The 15969-nt window shown below is 53.8% G+C and overlaps 2 protein-coding genes across 2 annotated transcripts in view; one reads left to right on the top strand and one right to left on the bottom strand.

Annotated features, from left to right (window-relative positions):
• CSUI_006118 (actin-like protein alp4) overlaps positions 1-1150 on the bottom strand; it is a 10309-nt gene extending 9159 nt beyond the window's left edge. Inside the window, exon 1 of the mRNA XM_068066283.1 lies at positions 1-1150. This exon is cut by the window's left edge and continues 528 nt beyond it. The gene's annotated coding sequence lies outside the window, so the exon portion shown is untranslated.
• A 2704-nt stretch (positions 1151-3854) lies between these two features.
• Positions 3855-13517, top strand: CSUI_006117 (uncharacterized protein). Its single transcript, XM_068066282.1, has 2 exons — positions 3855-7595; positions 7974-13517. The coding sequence occupies exons 1-2, from the start codon at positions 7035-7037 to the stop codon at positions 10821-10823; spliced, it is 3411 nt and encodes a 1136-aa protein (XP_067921746.1). The 5' UTR covers positions 3855-7034; the 3' UTR covers positions 10824-13517.
• The last annotated feature ends 2452 nt before the right edge of the window (positions 13518-15969 follow it).

The following is a 15969-nucleotide window of genomic DNA, read 5'->3' as shown; positions in this document are numbered from 1 at the left end:
GGGAGGGGGGGGGGGTGAGAGCCGGGAGGAGCCCGAGGGTTGTGTTGGTGCGCATCGGAAGATGTATAAGAATCCCGAGAAGATGAAAGGAGAGAAGCAGGTGTCTGGGATGATGCTGACGAAGAAGCTACCTCTGCTAGCGAGTCTGTCTCCCCCGTCATATGGAAGGAACAAAAAAGAGGGACGCAACGGACGACGGGGGAGAGCTAAGACGGTCGTTGTGCTGAAGGATGAGAACGGAGAAAACGGGGTAAAGAAAAGGTCATACGCAAAAACGGTGTATAAACACCCATATATAGGTGGCGAAGAAGATATATTCGTGTGTGTACGTGTGTAGGTATTTTGTTACATGTACATGTATCTAGGGATGTCCGGAAAGCTCTCGGTATGTCATATGTGTAGATGAATGAGTGCATACACGGATGTATATGAGAGAACGTTTGCCACGCAGAAGCCCGACAAGAAGGCAGAGAAGGTCTAGGGTTTACATGAGAGAAGAAGCACAGAGAGAAGAACGAAGACTGAAAGAAATTCATAAAGAAGTCAAGTCATGCATTTTCACTATTGACCTGTCGTCACAGCCTCAGAATGAGATTGAGAGAATAAAAGGGAGGAAAACGCTCCCGGCTTTTCCTGCGGACGGCTCTGAATGAAACCAAAGAAAGTGAAAACAGAGAGTTTGCTTGTTTGGAGGCAGGCTTTTGTTGGGCCCCTTCTCGGAGGAAACCAAGAAGGAGAAACGAGATACGCAAGGGTGTAAACTACGTACTCATATTGGAGTGTACACACGTACACCTGCGGAGAAGGGATAAAAAAACAGAACCACCGGAGAAAAAAAAGAGAGAGCAAGAGGATCTGTAGACTATGCGTTTCTCCACATGCACCTTTGCAAGAGTACAGAAGAATAAAATGAAAAGCAAGAAGAAGACGTCAATCGGCCGCTCGGTCACTTAGCAGATAGGGAGGTGAGTAGATGTTCGAAAAGACGATCATCGAGCTGCTTTTTTTAGCTCCTCTCTCTCTCCCTTCCTTGAGTAGACGCCCTGTCCCCGGGGAGAGCTTGTTGAGAAAACTTAACGGAGAACCGGAACGGGGGAGTGTCAGAATCTAGAGGAAGCAAAGGCGAATGAATCTCTGCTTTTTTAGAGTCAGGTAGGCCGTAGTCTCTCGCCTGAAGACGCCGTCCTCTAGCCTCAAACTTCGCAGCCTAGGATTTCTTCCCCTCTGCATGCATGTGCTTCATAACACCATCGGTGACCTGCTGGGCAGACCAAAAGTTTCTCGCTCTTCCTCCTACAGGGCCTTCTATTCATCTGTATCTGTGGTTGAAGGTGGCCGTCGCGCCTCTCATGGAAGCCGCGAGACGAGGATACCGAAATTTCTAGGGAACAAAAGGGCTCTGAGGCAGGGTGGGGGGCGATACGGAATGACAGGACGGTACGGACTCTGACAAGGAAAGAAGCAGCTGTCGTAGTTGCGATAGCGCGTGCTGATGTTTTCGCGAAGAAGAAGACGGCAAACAGGGCAAACACCTTTCTGCTGTGAAATGTGGGGAGGACACGGCACATGTATATATACATATACAATACCTATCCGTAAATGTCGCGTCTGGTACATGCCTGCTTCGCGCACATCTCTGACTGAAGGGGGGGGGGGGCCACAACACAGAAAAGTCCCTATGTTTTTTTATAAAGGTATCTTCTACACCTGCAAAGAAGCTGGCACTTCATGGCAATGCATCAGGAGAGGAAGAAGTAGTAGCTGCGAAAAAAAGTGGATCCTCCGTTAACCCCCCGCGTTTCTCGTGTTTTTGCGTTCCAAACGAAGCCATAGCCAAACACGCCGCCGTGAGACGTGACTTTCGGCCGCCCTCGTGGACCTTATTCCTTCGTCTAAACGCTTTTCTCCTCATCCTGACTTCGGTAGCACAGATTCTTTTTACTGAAGTCGGCCACGAAGGCGAATTTCTACACGGAGCCAGAAATGTTCCCGCCTTTGTTCCGCTATCGAAACGGCAATATTTCGTGGGCACTTGCAAGACCACTCCTGCTCTGGGGACCCTCGGAGCTCCGGATTCCAACTCAGCAAACGGGACTGCACCCAGTCGTGTGACACCCTGCAATCTAGTGGCGCAATTGTGCACTCCCCGTGCAACTGACGAACCCGTCTGTTTTGTGGTTCCTATTCCTTTTTTCTGTCACACTCCCGCCGTCACTAGCGCATCTCTTCGCTGTGGCCTGGCGTGGCGACCACGCGGATGAAGGATTCACACGCACTCTCCGCCTACTCCGCAGGTCCAGCGTCTTCTCGTGACCGTCTCGTCCGCGAGACTGTCCACACGGAAGAGGTGCCGTTGCCGCGAGAAACACTTCCCTTCCCGCTGCTGTGCTACAGTCTACTGCAGAGTTTGTGTTGCGCTCCAATCGTCTCCTGAGAAATTAGACGATTGTCTTCCTTTTCGCGTGGGGGTGTTACGGGGACCCGAGGACAACCGGATACTGGAGGCGCACCTCTGCGCTGTCAGACCGTGGACAGTGCTGTGCTCCCGGTCAAGACTGCGTGCGGCCCATGGGCCTCAAGTGGTTAGCGACGTTGTGCTTGCGTGTGTTTCCTACTGTGCTATGCTGTGTCGCTACTAGAGCCCGCACATGTTCCCTGCATTTCCCGTTGTGGCGGGAGTCACAGGCAGTAATCCGGCAGATCTGACGTTGTCAGGTCCTTGTTCCAGACGTCATACCACGTAGCGTCGCGCCGGGGTATTCACTTGCGGTCGTCTTCAGCTACGTTAACTCGTGTGTGGCGCTGCAGTCATCTGTTGGAAACGCATCTTTGACGATCAATCTTGATCAACTATTGTTTTTTTCGACACACTGTTTTTTCTAGCTCGCTTGTGTCTCAGCGAGGCGTCGTACCTGCTCGGTAGCGGCAGTTGTCTGCCGCCGATGGCTCTGGTGTCATGGGAGTGGTGTGTTGCTCTTTCAACCCATGCGGCGCTACCAGGCAAAGCACCATTCCACTCACCACACCCGAGCTATCAAGGCCACGCAACTGAGACGCCGGCACGTCGAGCCGAGGCGCGTCATAGGAATAACATACTGTATCTTTTAGCTCAGTCACCCTTGTAATGTGTCCTGGTGTGTCCGTTGTCTTCAGAGAACAATGCTATTATCGTAGATACAAGGCCTCGCTCGGACTTCTTTTCCACCTACTCTGGACCTCTGCTGAGCAAACCGTTGTGTCGCTCCCACTGCTCTGTTTCTGTATGCGAATACAAGGGGCTCGTTTACTGCTGCCCATGGACCGAACATGGGAGGGAAATTCCTTTCATACCTCCTTCGAAGAGCAAGCCTCAGCAGTCAAAGCACCCGTTAGCAACCAGACAGGTTCGAAGCCCTTCATAACTCTCCCAGTCGAAAAGCAAGAACAACCAGCTCTGACTGGGTCTCGGAAGCGTATCAGCCGGTCAGGACGTAACCGATTACCAGTTAAACAGGCGGAGCCGCGAAAGTGGTCTGCCTCCTCAGAAGGGGCGCAGTCTGTCCTTGGAACGCACTGCTACGTCCAGTTGAGGATCGCAGCTGTCGTCATCTTCGAACTTGGCCTCCGGGGCGTCGCCTCCGTCCTCTCCACTGTCGATTCCAAGTTCTTTTTTCCGGTATAGGCTTGCATTAGTGACGGGGTCGAATTCCTCCACCACCGTCTACGCCAGCCCGTTGGTGGAATCATCCCTCGACCCCCCAATCCCTGGACCCCCCCCTCTCTGCTCCGCTGCCCACCAGGACGTAGCAAATTATAGCATCGGCAGCGGGACAACCCCCGGACGGAGAAATCTGTGCACACAGACGCTGTGTTCAACTTCTGCATTTCATTGAAAGGACAATTAGAAGTTCGTGATCGATATCTCAGTGGAAAAGTGGCTTTTTCTTGCATATTAACCACCTGTGAGTGAAATCCCTTCTCATATAGCAGGTAACGTGGAGTCGTTGTGTTGCGTAGTGAAGCAGCGGTAACACGGTGGTGTCTTCTACGAACACGGCCAGCCCCCTCGTTCCTACGTCTTCGTGCTCCACCGTGTAGATCGAGATCGCTCACATCCTTCGCACCAGGTTACATTCCTTTCTCGATTTCCGCGCTGACTTGCCAACACACTTCTAAACAAGTGGCTCATAGCTATCGCGCCTACCGCGTTGACATCCGTTTTCGATCCTTCCGCTTTCCTCCCTCCAGGACGCGAGCGCACCGATTGTACAGCGGTCCCCTGTGCCCCCCTCGGACCGCCTGCCCTGCTGTTCCTCAAGAGAAGTACCCGTTTGGGTGACTGGGTCTCTCGCAATTGACATCCTATCGCATCGACTCACGTAACAGAGTTTGAATCAACAGCTTGATCAGACTTGTGTGGCATTTTCACATGGCGTNNGGGGGGGGGGAGAGTGCGAACTCTCTTCCACCCCTGCAGCACGAAATCTTCCCCTGTGTCCAAGTATGCAGCGACAGCAAATGCGTAGTTTCAGGTGATGGTCCGGTGGTCAGTATTTTCTCTAATTCTGCTTTTCCCCAGCTAAACCGTGTCCATGCACGTTTCCGTGGCTGGATGAGCGCTCGCGAGGTAGCGCGTTCCACCCTTCCGACGGCTTATGGAGCACCCGCAGCAGCCCGACAGCCCGCCAAGCGCTTAGTACGTTGGACGATCAGAGTATTAGATACTCCGCTTCACCTCCCTACGCTACACTTTTGCTTTTTTTGTGAAGGAAGGGGTGAATCCTGCTGTTGGGTTGGTTTGTGCCCAGTGACCTGCCGAGGTTGAGGGAGCGCCGAGTGGGTAGCGACCTTCAACGAGGCAACTGTTTGTATCAGTAGGCGGCCGACTGTATGAAGTGTGCGTGCTTTTCTTCGACGCTTTTGTTCCGTCCCGGCCGGCATCTGTCTCGCCAGATCATTCTCTCCTCGTCTTGCCCTCCCGGAAGGCGATGCTCAGCATCGCTCGTGCGCTGCAGGGTGGCAGGACGCTAGCACGCCTGGCGGGGGTCGCTCTCTTTTGCGGATGGGGCGCATGTCTTTCCGACGGCTTGGCCACGGTGATCACCCACACCAGTGGTAGTAAGTCGGGGTTGTGCGTGAACCGGTGTCCAGCGAGGCATGTTATTAACCGTTCGAGACACAGGATCTGATGACCTCGATGCTCCGTCTGTAGCTGCTCACCCGACATTTCAGCCAGTGCATCAGCGCGGTGTTACTCGAACTGTTAAGTCGACGGTGTGTACACGACTCGGTGCGTCTCTGATTTTCGCTTATTTCTTCCTTCGAGTATCTTTTTTTTTCGTCGCGTGTTTTGATGACACGGGTCAAGCGTGGTGTCTAATGGTTTTCTGAATTGTTACGTAGAAAGGACAGGCGAAACGTGCTGCTATTTTTATGGTGTTGCGATTCGAGTGTGTAGCGCCCTTTACCGTCTAACACGCCAGAGCTGTCGCCGCCCCCCAAGCGGCGGCGACGGTCTGCGCTTTTTTTAGTGAAAGTGAGTTTCCTTGTGCAGGCCTTCAAGACAATTAGTGCGTTCTTATGGTGCTATTCGCCTAAAAGGATAGAGGACACCCCGGTTTGGGGCTCTTTCCGATATCCTATGTAGTTCTCTTTTTCCAGTTGTGTAAACGTGGGGGACAGACCGGTGTGTGTGTCTCTTCTTTAAGTACGGCAGCACCCGTCTGCCAATGAGAAGAAAAAGTAACAAGTGCTCGCAGCTCCGTAACTTCAGCGGGTGTTCGCTGATGATACGGGAAATGCCGGGAGTTTTCTCTGCCTCACACACACCGACTCCCACCTTTGTATTGTGTTGCCGTGTTTCTTGGTGTTTTTCTCTCGGCCGCTCCCTCTTCACGGGGGTTTTGTTCCGCGCAATCGACTAGTCTGCTCAGCACTGCGTACACGTCGTCGTGGTAGGATATTTGTGCGGAGCATCAGGGTGCGGGTGGTAATGACCCGTCGTTTTTCCTTCTTGGTCATCCGTTTTTATATCGTTGTTTTCGTTGTTTACCTGGTGTTATCTCCGTAGTACGTCTCACCCGGGGGGAGACATCATCGAAAAGGCGTGGCAGGAGCGCGTTCGCCAGTGATGTTGAAACTGAACAACGCCAGCGTTGCGGTAGTAGTTGGATCCATTGGCACACCAGCGTAGTGACAAGATTTTTCTTCAGGTGTAGTTCAGATGACTTTTTTCGGATCTTATGGACCGGTTCAGGGAAGCCGAAGAAGGGGGGTGAGGAGATTAGTTCGTCGGGGTCCCATCCGTCATCTACACGTGGCAAGACGAAGACAGGTTTTTTCTCTTCATGCTCCTACTCCGCGCACTGGAGGAAAGCTACGTATGTGGCCCAGACGGTCCAGCTTCTAAGACTAGAAAACTACGGGGAGGTCGAGTGAGCTGCCTCAGATGGCGGATTCCTCTCTGCTCTCTAGAAGTCCCTGCTGAGGCTGGATCTTTGTCGGCAGGCGTTGTAAATTTTCCTTGTTGCGACGTATTTTCTGCTTTTTCCATTTCGTTTTTTCAAAGGAAAAAAACAAGCCAAGTTTCTGCTTCAATGAAATCGTTAGCTGGCGTTACCCCGAGGTCGGGGCGTGGGATTCCGGTATGCGTGTGACGAGACCTCGCACCCCTCATAGTGTTGTGAGTTTTGAATCTCGAACAGGGTCACCTAGCCTGAGGTTTTCTGCTTGAAGGAAGAAGCAAGCGACAGATTCGAGTTCGTAGTCGTCCGAACTGATTGTTTTGGACTGTTGTGGCGACTGACCTAGACGCGTTTAGTCGCGAAGGTGAGGATGCAACACACCCAGATGAACAAACCATTGTCGCAGTCGAGGAAAGGAAATCGGCTACAGGCGTCTTACCTTCTTTTGGTGACTAGTAGGCCACACTGCTTTTTCCCGAAACTGATAGATACTAATCATAACGAAGTATTGTACAGTTACGCGCGACTGTAAAGTAACCGAAGGAGCACGACGTCGGCATCGTTTCGTTCTCTCGGCGCGAATCAGTAGCTATGGAGCAGGGGAGCAAAGCTCAGGTGTTGGAGATGCGCACCGAGCGCAAGGCAGAACAGGTGCAAGGTGATGATCGTCATCACGATCTGGGACGGAGAGCCCTGCAACTAGCTCAGAGAGAGAGCGTCCAGAAGACGACCGAACAGCAGCAGGTATCAGATGTCATCCCCGTACAGCCTCGTCGAGAGGCGGTGTCTCCTCCTTCCAGTGAGACCGCTGCTTCTTCCGGAGACTCTGAGAGTGCGGGAGAGGAAGAGTGCTTGGAGTCAGCTGCCGATCCTCAAGGGGAAGAATCAGATTGCCGCGGAGCGGTTCATACGTCGACAAAAGAGAGTCTGACAAACGGACGGAAGGCTGCGGAGTTTCATCGCCAAAACAGGTCGCCAAAGGACGAAGAGTCAGGCGGGGAGGCAGCGTTGTGGGAAAGCTTCCAGCGGAAAGTCGTCGTGCGACGAATTTCCAGTGCCGATTCTGCTACGACGACCAGCAGTGAAGATGGTGCAGCAAGGGGCATAGGTTTGCTGTCAGCTTGTTCATCCCCAGGGAGATGCTTTCTGCGGGTAAGGAAAACAGATGCACCCGCGTCTTAACAGTGTGTCTGTAGACCATATAATGGTACTAGCTAGTCGATCATCAAAAAGGCGGCGTGTGCTTGCAGTGTGATTAAGCCAGTCCTCGCGAAACAACGTTTCCAGCTGTCGATTTGATAGCACTCTCTGTGCAACCGGTGAAGCCACTAGGTAGTCGTGATCGTGCGTTCGTGATGCTCTAAAGTGTGAAGCGTGCTGTTGGTTGAGATTCGAGAATGCGTGGAAGGTACAGGGGGTAGGCTGGTCTTCGCTGATTGGGTAGGCTGATGGTAGGGGATCCGTCATTGGGGCTCTCGAGGGACGAGCGTGTGCACGGTTGTTGGTATTCGTTTGCGTTTTTGTGTGCAGACTTCATCCATTGCTGAGGAAGTTTTCGTGCCGGTGGCGCCCCCGGACGAGTCAATTTCTTCGCGATGTTCGTCGCCCCAGCCTTCCAGCTCGTCATCTCTCTGCCGTTGCACAACAACGTCGTCGTTCGCATCCCTGTCCGAAAGCGGTGCCTTAGACGACGACCACACAAAGCTTGGAGTGGATCTGAGTAGCCAAGAGAGTGAGAAACTAGGCAACTCGGTCTATTTGCAACACAGCGAGATCGGTGACTTTTTGAAGAGAGGTGTTGGTGAGCACGATTTGAGTATTTTTCTGGGAAGAAAACGTAGTCCGCCATCGTCAGGTGGGGTCGTCGAAGTCGAGGACGCAGTCGTTTCTTCGGCCAACAGGAATAGGTGGATACCACCGGGGCTACAGCACGGTGGTTGTCCGGTGTACGGTAGCCTTTCTTGCGGTCACGGTGCTGGAGCTTCCGAAGAAGAGACCAGCGCAGGAGGCATGACGAAGCAGGAGGAGGACGTCGGTGGGAGACAAGCGACGCGGAGCATGAGTGGGTTGTCCACTCAGCCTCAGGAAGGTCGTGGTACTAGAAATTCAAGCGGCGAGACGCAGCCCTCCGTGGACGGAAGTGCTTGGTGCTGTGAAGACGACAGAAACATCTGTATCCGATCCCGCACATTGTATCCGAGGTGGGAATCCTGTCTCTCATTTGATACGCGATGCGAGGGTTGCAAAGATGAACACAGCTGTGGAGCGTGCGCAACCCCCGGCTTAACACCCGGTATGTGTCCCGCGTATGTGACCTCCATGGAACAATTGTCACGGCGTACTTGTTGGGGGAAGGCCGATGGCGCCGGGTGCAGCCGTTGGCAGCCGGATAGACTGGGAGCGGAGGTGGACGGCTCTTGCGACCTTCATGGAGTCGGGATCAGTGGCCATCAGGAGAATCGTCCTTCAGAAGTGTTGCAGTCTCCGTGCGGGTTACCGGGGGCTCAGCAGCTGCCGGGTGATCCATGCACTGGCTCGCTTCCGCTGCTGGGGCCCGAGGAGGCCGCCAGGAGGGCAGCGGTGTTGGCAGACGCATGTGCGCGGACGTTTGCTGCTCTTGGATGGCTGACGAAGTCAGACACAACAGATGAGCACGGACGCATGCGAGGACACAGTGGTAGCATGGTCAAAGCAACCATACCGGGGCAGTGTGCTACGGCAGGTGGGGAACGGCTTCGGGAGCAAAACGGTAATGAGGAGCGGGAGGGTGGCGGTGATACTCTTGGTGGCCCGCATGAAGGAGAGACAGGAGCAGCTCGTTTGCACAAGAACGCACGGCGGCGGGTGGATGAGCGTGACACCCCGCACGAGGCGGGCGCATTGCTGTGTCGGAACCAGGTAAGAGGAGCCGACTGCGTGATACAGGATGTGGAGGACTTGAGAAGGGCAAGCAAGAGACACAGCAAGGAGGCGCGCAAACGCCGACGTCGATTACAGAAGCTCCTTGAATCTCCTTTCGGTTCAAAAGAGATGGAAGAGATCCTTGCGAAGAAAGGAGAGCTGGAGAGTGATGGTGTGACCGCTGGTATCTCAAAGTCTCTTTTGTTGGCGAGGAGCGAATGTGTCGAAAGAGCACCTGTGGTACAGGGCTCTGCTGAGGAGTCCCACACTAAGTTAGATTCCAGTCGAGGCCTTCATCACCTTGTTGGAGAAGGTTCGAGTCCACGGTGGGCGACTCCGACAGACAGGCGAGAGACCGAGAGAGCGGTGGAGCTATCTTCAAGACGGCAGGATAGTGATGCGAGTGAGGGGACAGGACAGCAGAGAAGCACTTCGCAAACACGGCAGCAGCTGGTGTGTGGGGCTGTTCAGCTTGAGACAGTGACTTCTCCGATGCGTGCGGGTAAGAGCGACACACCAGGAGAGCAGACGAGTGACCCGGTTGACGGCCGCGCCTCTTCAGAGGTAGGTGGCTTTCCCGGAGAGGAAAAAGAAGCAGAAAGTGGTCGAGTCACCGATACAACGTACGCAGAAAAGGGCGCTGTGCCACTGGAGGCGGAATTGGGTGACACCGACTGTAGCTGCCTTGGTCAGGCATCATCGTATGTCGAGAGGGAGGGGAGTATTTGCCTTTCCGAGAGTTCGAAGCTCATAGACCAGGGCGACTCGGCGCTTCTAGACGGGGAGTCAGCTCTTTCTCGCTTCTCGTCTTTCTCGACATCCTGCTCGTTCTCCTGTAGGCGGGCCTCTCAGTCGTCCACAGCAAAGTTTTCCCGTGCTGCGTCGACTGTCTCATCGTCTTTTGACCTGTCCCCGTGCACAGTTCGTGGAACCTCGCTCTCTTCTGCGGCAGGTGACGGGGCAGCCCAGGACTACGTGGTAAACGAAGATAAAGCTGATCAGTTGGCACCGCATAGCGGCTCTCCGTCGTGTGAAAGGGTCGGGGAGGAACCCAAGGAAACGTGGTTACTGGATTCTCACATGCCGGCGGAGCGTGCACATTTGACTGCGACCTGCGTTAGCTACGATCCCAGTAGAAGCACTGTACGCGGTGGGTTGACAAAGCCGCGATGGACAGGGACAGCCGTATGTGGAGCGTGCACTGTTTGTGGTGAGAGGACGGAGTGGAGCTCCCCAACCAAGCGAGATCAAGACTCTCTGGCAACAGCGGTGGGAGACCAGGACCTCCTAGGTAGTAGAGCAGAGAGAGATGATGATAAGGACAGCTGTTGCAGTGCGAATTCTGCCAGCACGGCCGCGTGCATCGAGCTCATGTTGGAGATGATTTGTGCTGCTGGTGACGAGGAAGCATTCACGTTTCTCGAAGCTCCCGATGGTATCCCACCAAGTGCAACGGTAGGCAGTATGGCAGAAGAATAAGTACAAGCGTGTGAGCGTAGCCAAGACCCCCGAGGGAACTTATTGCTGTTAGGGAGGTCACATGATGGTACGGAGCGGCACTTTCGAGTGTTTCCTGGATGGGCGGAGTGGCCTGAACTACAGTGAGGCCGTCAGCAGGGCGGCTATCTGCAAACGTAGAGGCCTGACTACTGTCCAGAGAGCTGTAGCGGCCGACCGAGGAAATCTCGAAGAGATATGTCGAGAAGGGTCCTCCCCCATGTCTTCGGGCAGTTCAAGTGACGCTGATATCTTCCTCAGTTCCCAACACTGTAGGCGGCTCAGCAGTTCAGAGTACCAGCAGACACGTAGGCGGACTGTCTGGTTTCGGTGAGGGCGTTCAGGGACGGACCGAGTCTGGTGTGTAACAGTGTAAGCGAACGAGGATGTCCCTGTTACGGGGTGCCTGAATCTTCTCTCGCGGGTTCGTCCGACAGCGTCGACGGCTGGGGGAAAGCTGTGTACACACAGTGTGTCCCAGCACGGAAGTGAAAAAATTAGCGTCATACAGTTGCAGTGTGGTCTGCGGCCACCGGAGTTTGTAGATGGGTTCCTGATGAGTTTCCCAGACATGTAAAGGTGGCGGATAGCCGGGTGAAGATGGCCCCACAAGTGCCGAGGTCAAATATAACCGTGGCTGAAAATGTAGCCGATGGTCGATTGTCCGAGTAGTAATCTTAATCTTTTCTTCACTGAAAAGCGTTCTCCATCTTCCTGCCCCGGTCAACCATAAGCTAGAACGTGTGTCTTCCGCGTGGGGAGGACGTTGGAAAGCAAGGGCGTGTCGCCCCGGTCTATCTCCGGCGACTACTCTTAAGTGCAGTCGGTCCCCTGGAAGCCGGAGTGGCCTGCTTGACTTTGTGTTGTGGTTGTGCAGTGTTCATGCATGTATGTGGCCCCCCGCTAGTACGGCGACGATGTGTTTACTTCGCGAACGTGACAGTGAATCAGCAGAAGTGATCTGGGGTGGCGCTAAGGTCGTCGAAGGTAAAAGCAAGCCCGACTTCACATGTTTTCTGTGAGGCAGAGAATTAGTGTCAGGCCACATCCCGGCCAGCTGGGTGTCCAAGAGACGGCGTGAGATACAGCAGTGTGTTTCCCGTTGTGAACCGCGTTACGGCGCGTATCGCTGCGGAACATCCGGGTCCGCCCCACGTTTTTTTATCATCAGTGGTGTGTATACAGATGTCATACAACCACGTCAGTGTGGGCTAGAATGACGTTTCTGTTGGGTTACGGCGGTTCGTGTGGACCGCACATTAGCTCTGTGAGACTCCACGTACCCTGTTGCGCGTTACGTTGTCGGTCACAGCCGCTAAGCCGCAAATGGGTGAGGACAAAACATGGAGTCTGCTTGGCATTTTGAGTCGAGTCGGGGCGGGTCCCCGAAGCCCTCCGGGGAGGGATGAGCATGTTACTTTCCTCCGTGTTGCACACTCCGGACTCACCCGTTTGTAAGCACAAGCGAGCTCGTGACGCGAAGCGTGTCGGCGCTCCACAGACACCTCCTTTGTTTCGCAGGACGAGAGGAAGAGTGATTGTAGGTCTGCGCGGGCCCTGCTGGCCCGAGTGACAGCAGAAGCTGCGACACCGATGCGCGTTCGGCCGGCCCAAGCATTGGTCAGAAAACGGGACGCCGAAAGTTGCAGAGACGAGTGGTGTGTAGTGTAGTGCCGCCGGTCTTCCTTTTTCTGTGTGAGCGGCAGCCTGTCCTTCCAGTGTGGTCGCGGGTGGCAATCAGCAAGGCAGAAAATGAAAGGCAGTGACCGGCGTTGGTGCTTCTGTGTTGTTTTAGAGTGCGCACTAGTATCGCGGGGCAATTTGTGGTGTTGCTGCCGTGCAACTCGAGTGGCACGGCATCACGGCCTTAGTAGTCCGGTTCCGAATGCGGGGCTTGGGTAGGAAGCGCATCAGTCACCCGGTATAAAATTGAGGGGGGTGCCCAGTAGAGGGAGCTGTGCTGGATAGGAGGCGGGTCCCAGTGGTGAAAAGCTAGCCGTGCGTGTAGTAGACGAAGTTTGGGCATGTGAGGTGCTAGGGTGTGCAGACGTCGGCGCCGACGAGCCGTAGCGCTTTTCCCGTTGATTGAACCTTCCGTTTCCGAAGTTCCGAGCCGTTCCCTGTTGCGTACTACGAGTCGCCGAGAGCACTCGTGTGTTTCAGTGGTGCGCGTGTGATTGTTTGGAAAATGCCCCACTTCAAGGCAGCCCCCCGTGTCCGTCTCCTAGAGTCAAGCGTCGTGTGCAGTTAGCAGCCCTCTGGAGGGGGGCGTTCGCCGTAACGATTTTTTGGTAATAGATAGCAACCGTGCTCCATGTAGTCCTTTTTACTCCGTAGCGAGTGTCTGTGTGTCGTCGAACACAGTGGTTGAAGACAGCCAGTGCAGGCAGAATATACCAGATCCGTGCTCCGCACCACAGGTGCGGGTGCTACAGAGTAGATAATAGAGGTCGCTAGGAGGTTCCCAGGATGTGATTCGGGAGGGTAACAAACACCGAGATAACTTTCACGTTTCTCGAAGGCCGCTCGCTTCATGGCACCCAAGCCTTGCGCACTCGAAGTGAGTGGCCAGTTCGCGGGTGGAAGAAACAGAGAAGCGATGTGTCAGGACGGCAGCAGTTCGAGGTACGGATGCCAGTGGTACTGGAACTAAGATTGGTGACGGCATACTGTTGGGCAACCACATCTTCACTGTCCGGTACTGTGGTGGCAGCACGTGCAATTGCGATACAGACGCACAACTCTCAGGAAGTATGCGGAATGAACGCGGACTAAGTGGCAGTCAACTTGGGTGTGTTTGGCTGCAAGGTTGAAGAAAGGTGGTCGGAGGCTGCAATCATAGATGCCGACGTAGAGATGAGCAGCGCAGGAGCTTGCGTTGGCCACCGATTCCAGCAGAGGGAGAGAACAGCAGGCTTTCCTGCAGGTGCTCTGCGCACGTAGGAACAAGAAAGTAAGCGGAGGGGGCCTGGGGAAATGAAGCGGTATGGCCAGTGCAGAATGCGGCCGGAGACTAGCTACCGGGGGAGAGCCCATAGAGAAGTATACACGTTGTTGAAGCGGATAACTAACACGTGAAGAATTCGGGTCTCTTCGTGAATGCGCGAAGAGTTTAGAGTTGACTTTATGGGCAAAAGATCTGTTGAAGTAAACACACAGCCTTCTTTTGGGGGCGGCCACTGCCTTTTGAGTGCGTCGCAGTGGGATGGAAGACGGGGACGTCCTATAGGCGACCCAAGCACCCCGTTCTCGGTGCACCGGGAGCAGTACAACCAAGATGAGGCCAGTACGAGTGCGAGTGTGTAAGTTGCGAGGATGCGGAGGGGTGCTCGTCTGGCAGCGGGTGAAGTCAGAAGATCGCAACGAGTAAAGGAGCAAGCGACTCGATGAGAAAACGGCCTCAGGGCTCCGTGTGACTCGCTAGGTTCGGGTCTTCGACTTATCCGTCTCGACTCTGCCACTCCCACCACCGTCCTCAAGCCTGTTCTTCATAAATATGCTTTTCATAGTATTCTCCTTCATTACCCAACCAGCCGTAGGCAGGTCTTCCACTTTGCTGCCCTCCGAGCAAACTGAGAAAGGAACTTCCTCACAGTACTGGTGGATGGACTTGTCACCAGGAGCCCTGTACACTGGCTGGTTACGCGAATGGACAGCCTTTGGGGCTCCTGTACAGCTGTTCCAAAGTACAAGCAGTGGTCTTGCGAACGTCCTTTCCCTCCGTTGTTAACCTCTTCGTGATACTGTTCTTATTACGTAAGCGTCGGTTTTGTCATTTGTTTTCTTCTGACTCACAGTTCACATTACTGCACTCTTGGCGTCCCGCGTCTTCCGGTCTGCTAGGTGTCGCCCGGTGTGACTTTCTTGGTGTTGCTACGATTCACGAACAGTAGGAACAACATTCAAACACAAAAAAACTCCCGCACCCGAAATAGCGCGTTGGGTAAACACTTCGCAACAAGCCCTGTCTGCTTATCTTCTTCCGATCATACATATCGACACAGTGTTCTCAGTCCTAGACGGCTTCGTTATTTGAAAAGTGTTAGTGCTTGTGGTTTCTCAACAGCCATTACAGGGGCTTTGTTCGGGCCACGTCGGGCTGTCGTTCTCTTCTTTCATGGACAGAATGAGTTTTCGGCATGGAAACCCACTGTCAATGAAAGGTTACATTATTTTCCACCGGGGTGAAGTCGACGTGCTCTGAATGTCTCGGACAAACTGTTGTGTGAAATCAAGTTGCTGCCTAGAACCACCGAGAAGCGCGTCCGCGCTAGATGTCGGCCGGCCATGTAACACAGTGAAGGTCTTTCCCATGCCATCCGAGAAAAGGAAACCCTTCGCTCTCCCTCTCCCTCCCTGTCTCCACCTCGTACAGATGGATGGATGACACATGCGGTAGTGTCGCTCCTTCTATTGCGATCGATCGATGATGAGTTGTCAATCGCTCAAGGCAGGTGTCGATCCTTCTTTCTGTTGCACGTTCTAGTTTCGCCGTTACTTACGCGCACGAACGAGGAGAACGACGCCTGCTGAAAGCTTTTCTCTAGTAAGCTGTTTTTCCTCACTTCCCATAAAAAAAAGAATTTCCTTGGCGTTTTTGTCCGCGGGTTGCGCCTTTCGAGCCTTCAGGGGAAGCGAGTCACAAGAGCGCAACGTGATCAACTCTTTTTTCGTCCTTATCTCCGATTCGAAGTCCTCTTGTCGTCGTCTCGTACCTTTTCTTTTTCAACCAGCCACCCTTCCCGGTATTTCGCTTCGTCCGAAAAGACCTCTGTAGCTCTAAGCGTTCGCGACTTCCAGCTTGCCCCTCTTGATAGGTCCCGCGCGTTGAAACAGTAGGTATGCGTGATCTGCGATACGGGGCTTGGGGGGAGTTTTTTTTTTTTTTTTTAACCGCTTTCTCGCCGTCACTGCCCTGCCTCGCTTTGCTGCGCTGTTACTTAGATTGATAAGAAAATATGTGCTCGCCAGTTTCCGTACCTCGTCCTTCCGGCTTTAACTTTTTGGCGAGGAACTCCTTTCTCATCTGGTCTTTCCCGGATCTCTTCTTTCTCTCCCGTAAGCTGGGACGCATATGACTTGGCTCGAGTAGCCTTTCTGAGTCCTGTTTATCAGAAGTACTACAAGG

This window comes from Cystoisospora suis (genome assembly GCF_002600585.1).
Source record: "Cystoisospora suis strain Wien I chromosome Unknown contig_3048, whole genome shotgun sequence".
Lineage (NCBI taxonomy): Eukaryota > Apicomplexa > Conoidasida > Eucoccidiorida > Sarcocystidae > Cystoisospora > Cystoisospora suis.
This window is presented reverse-complemented; position numbering and strand designations above follow the sequence as displayed.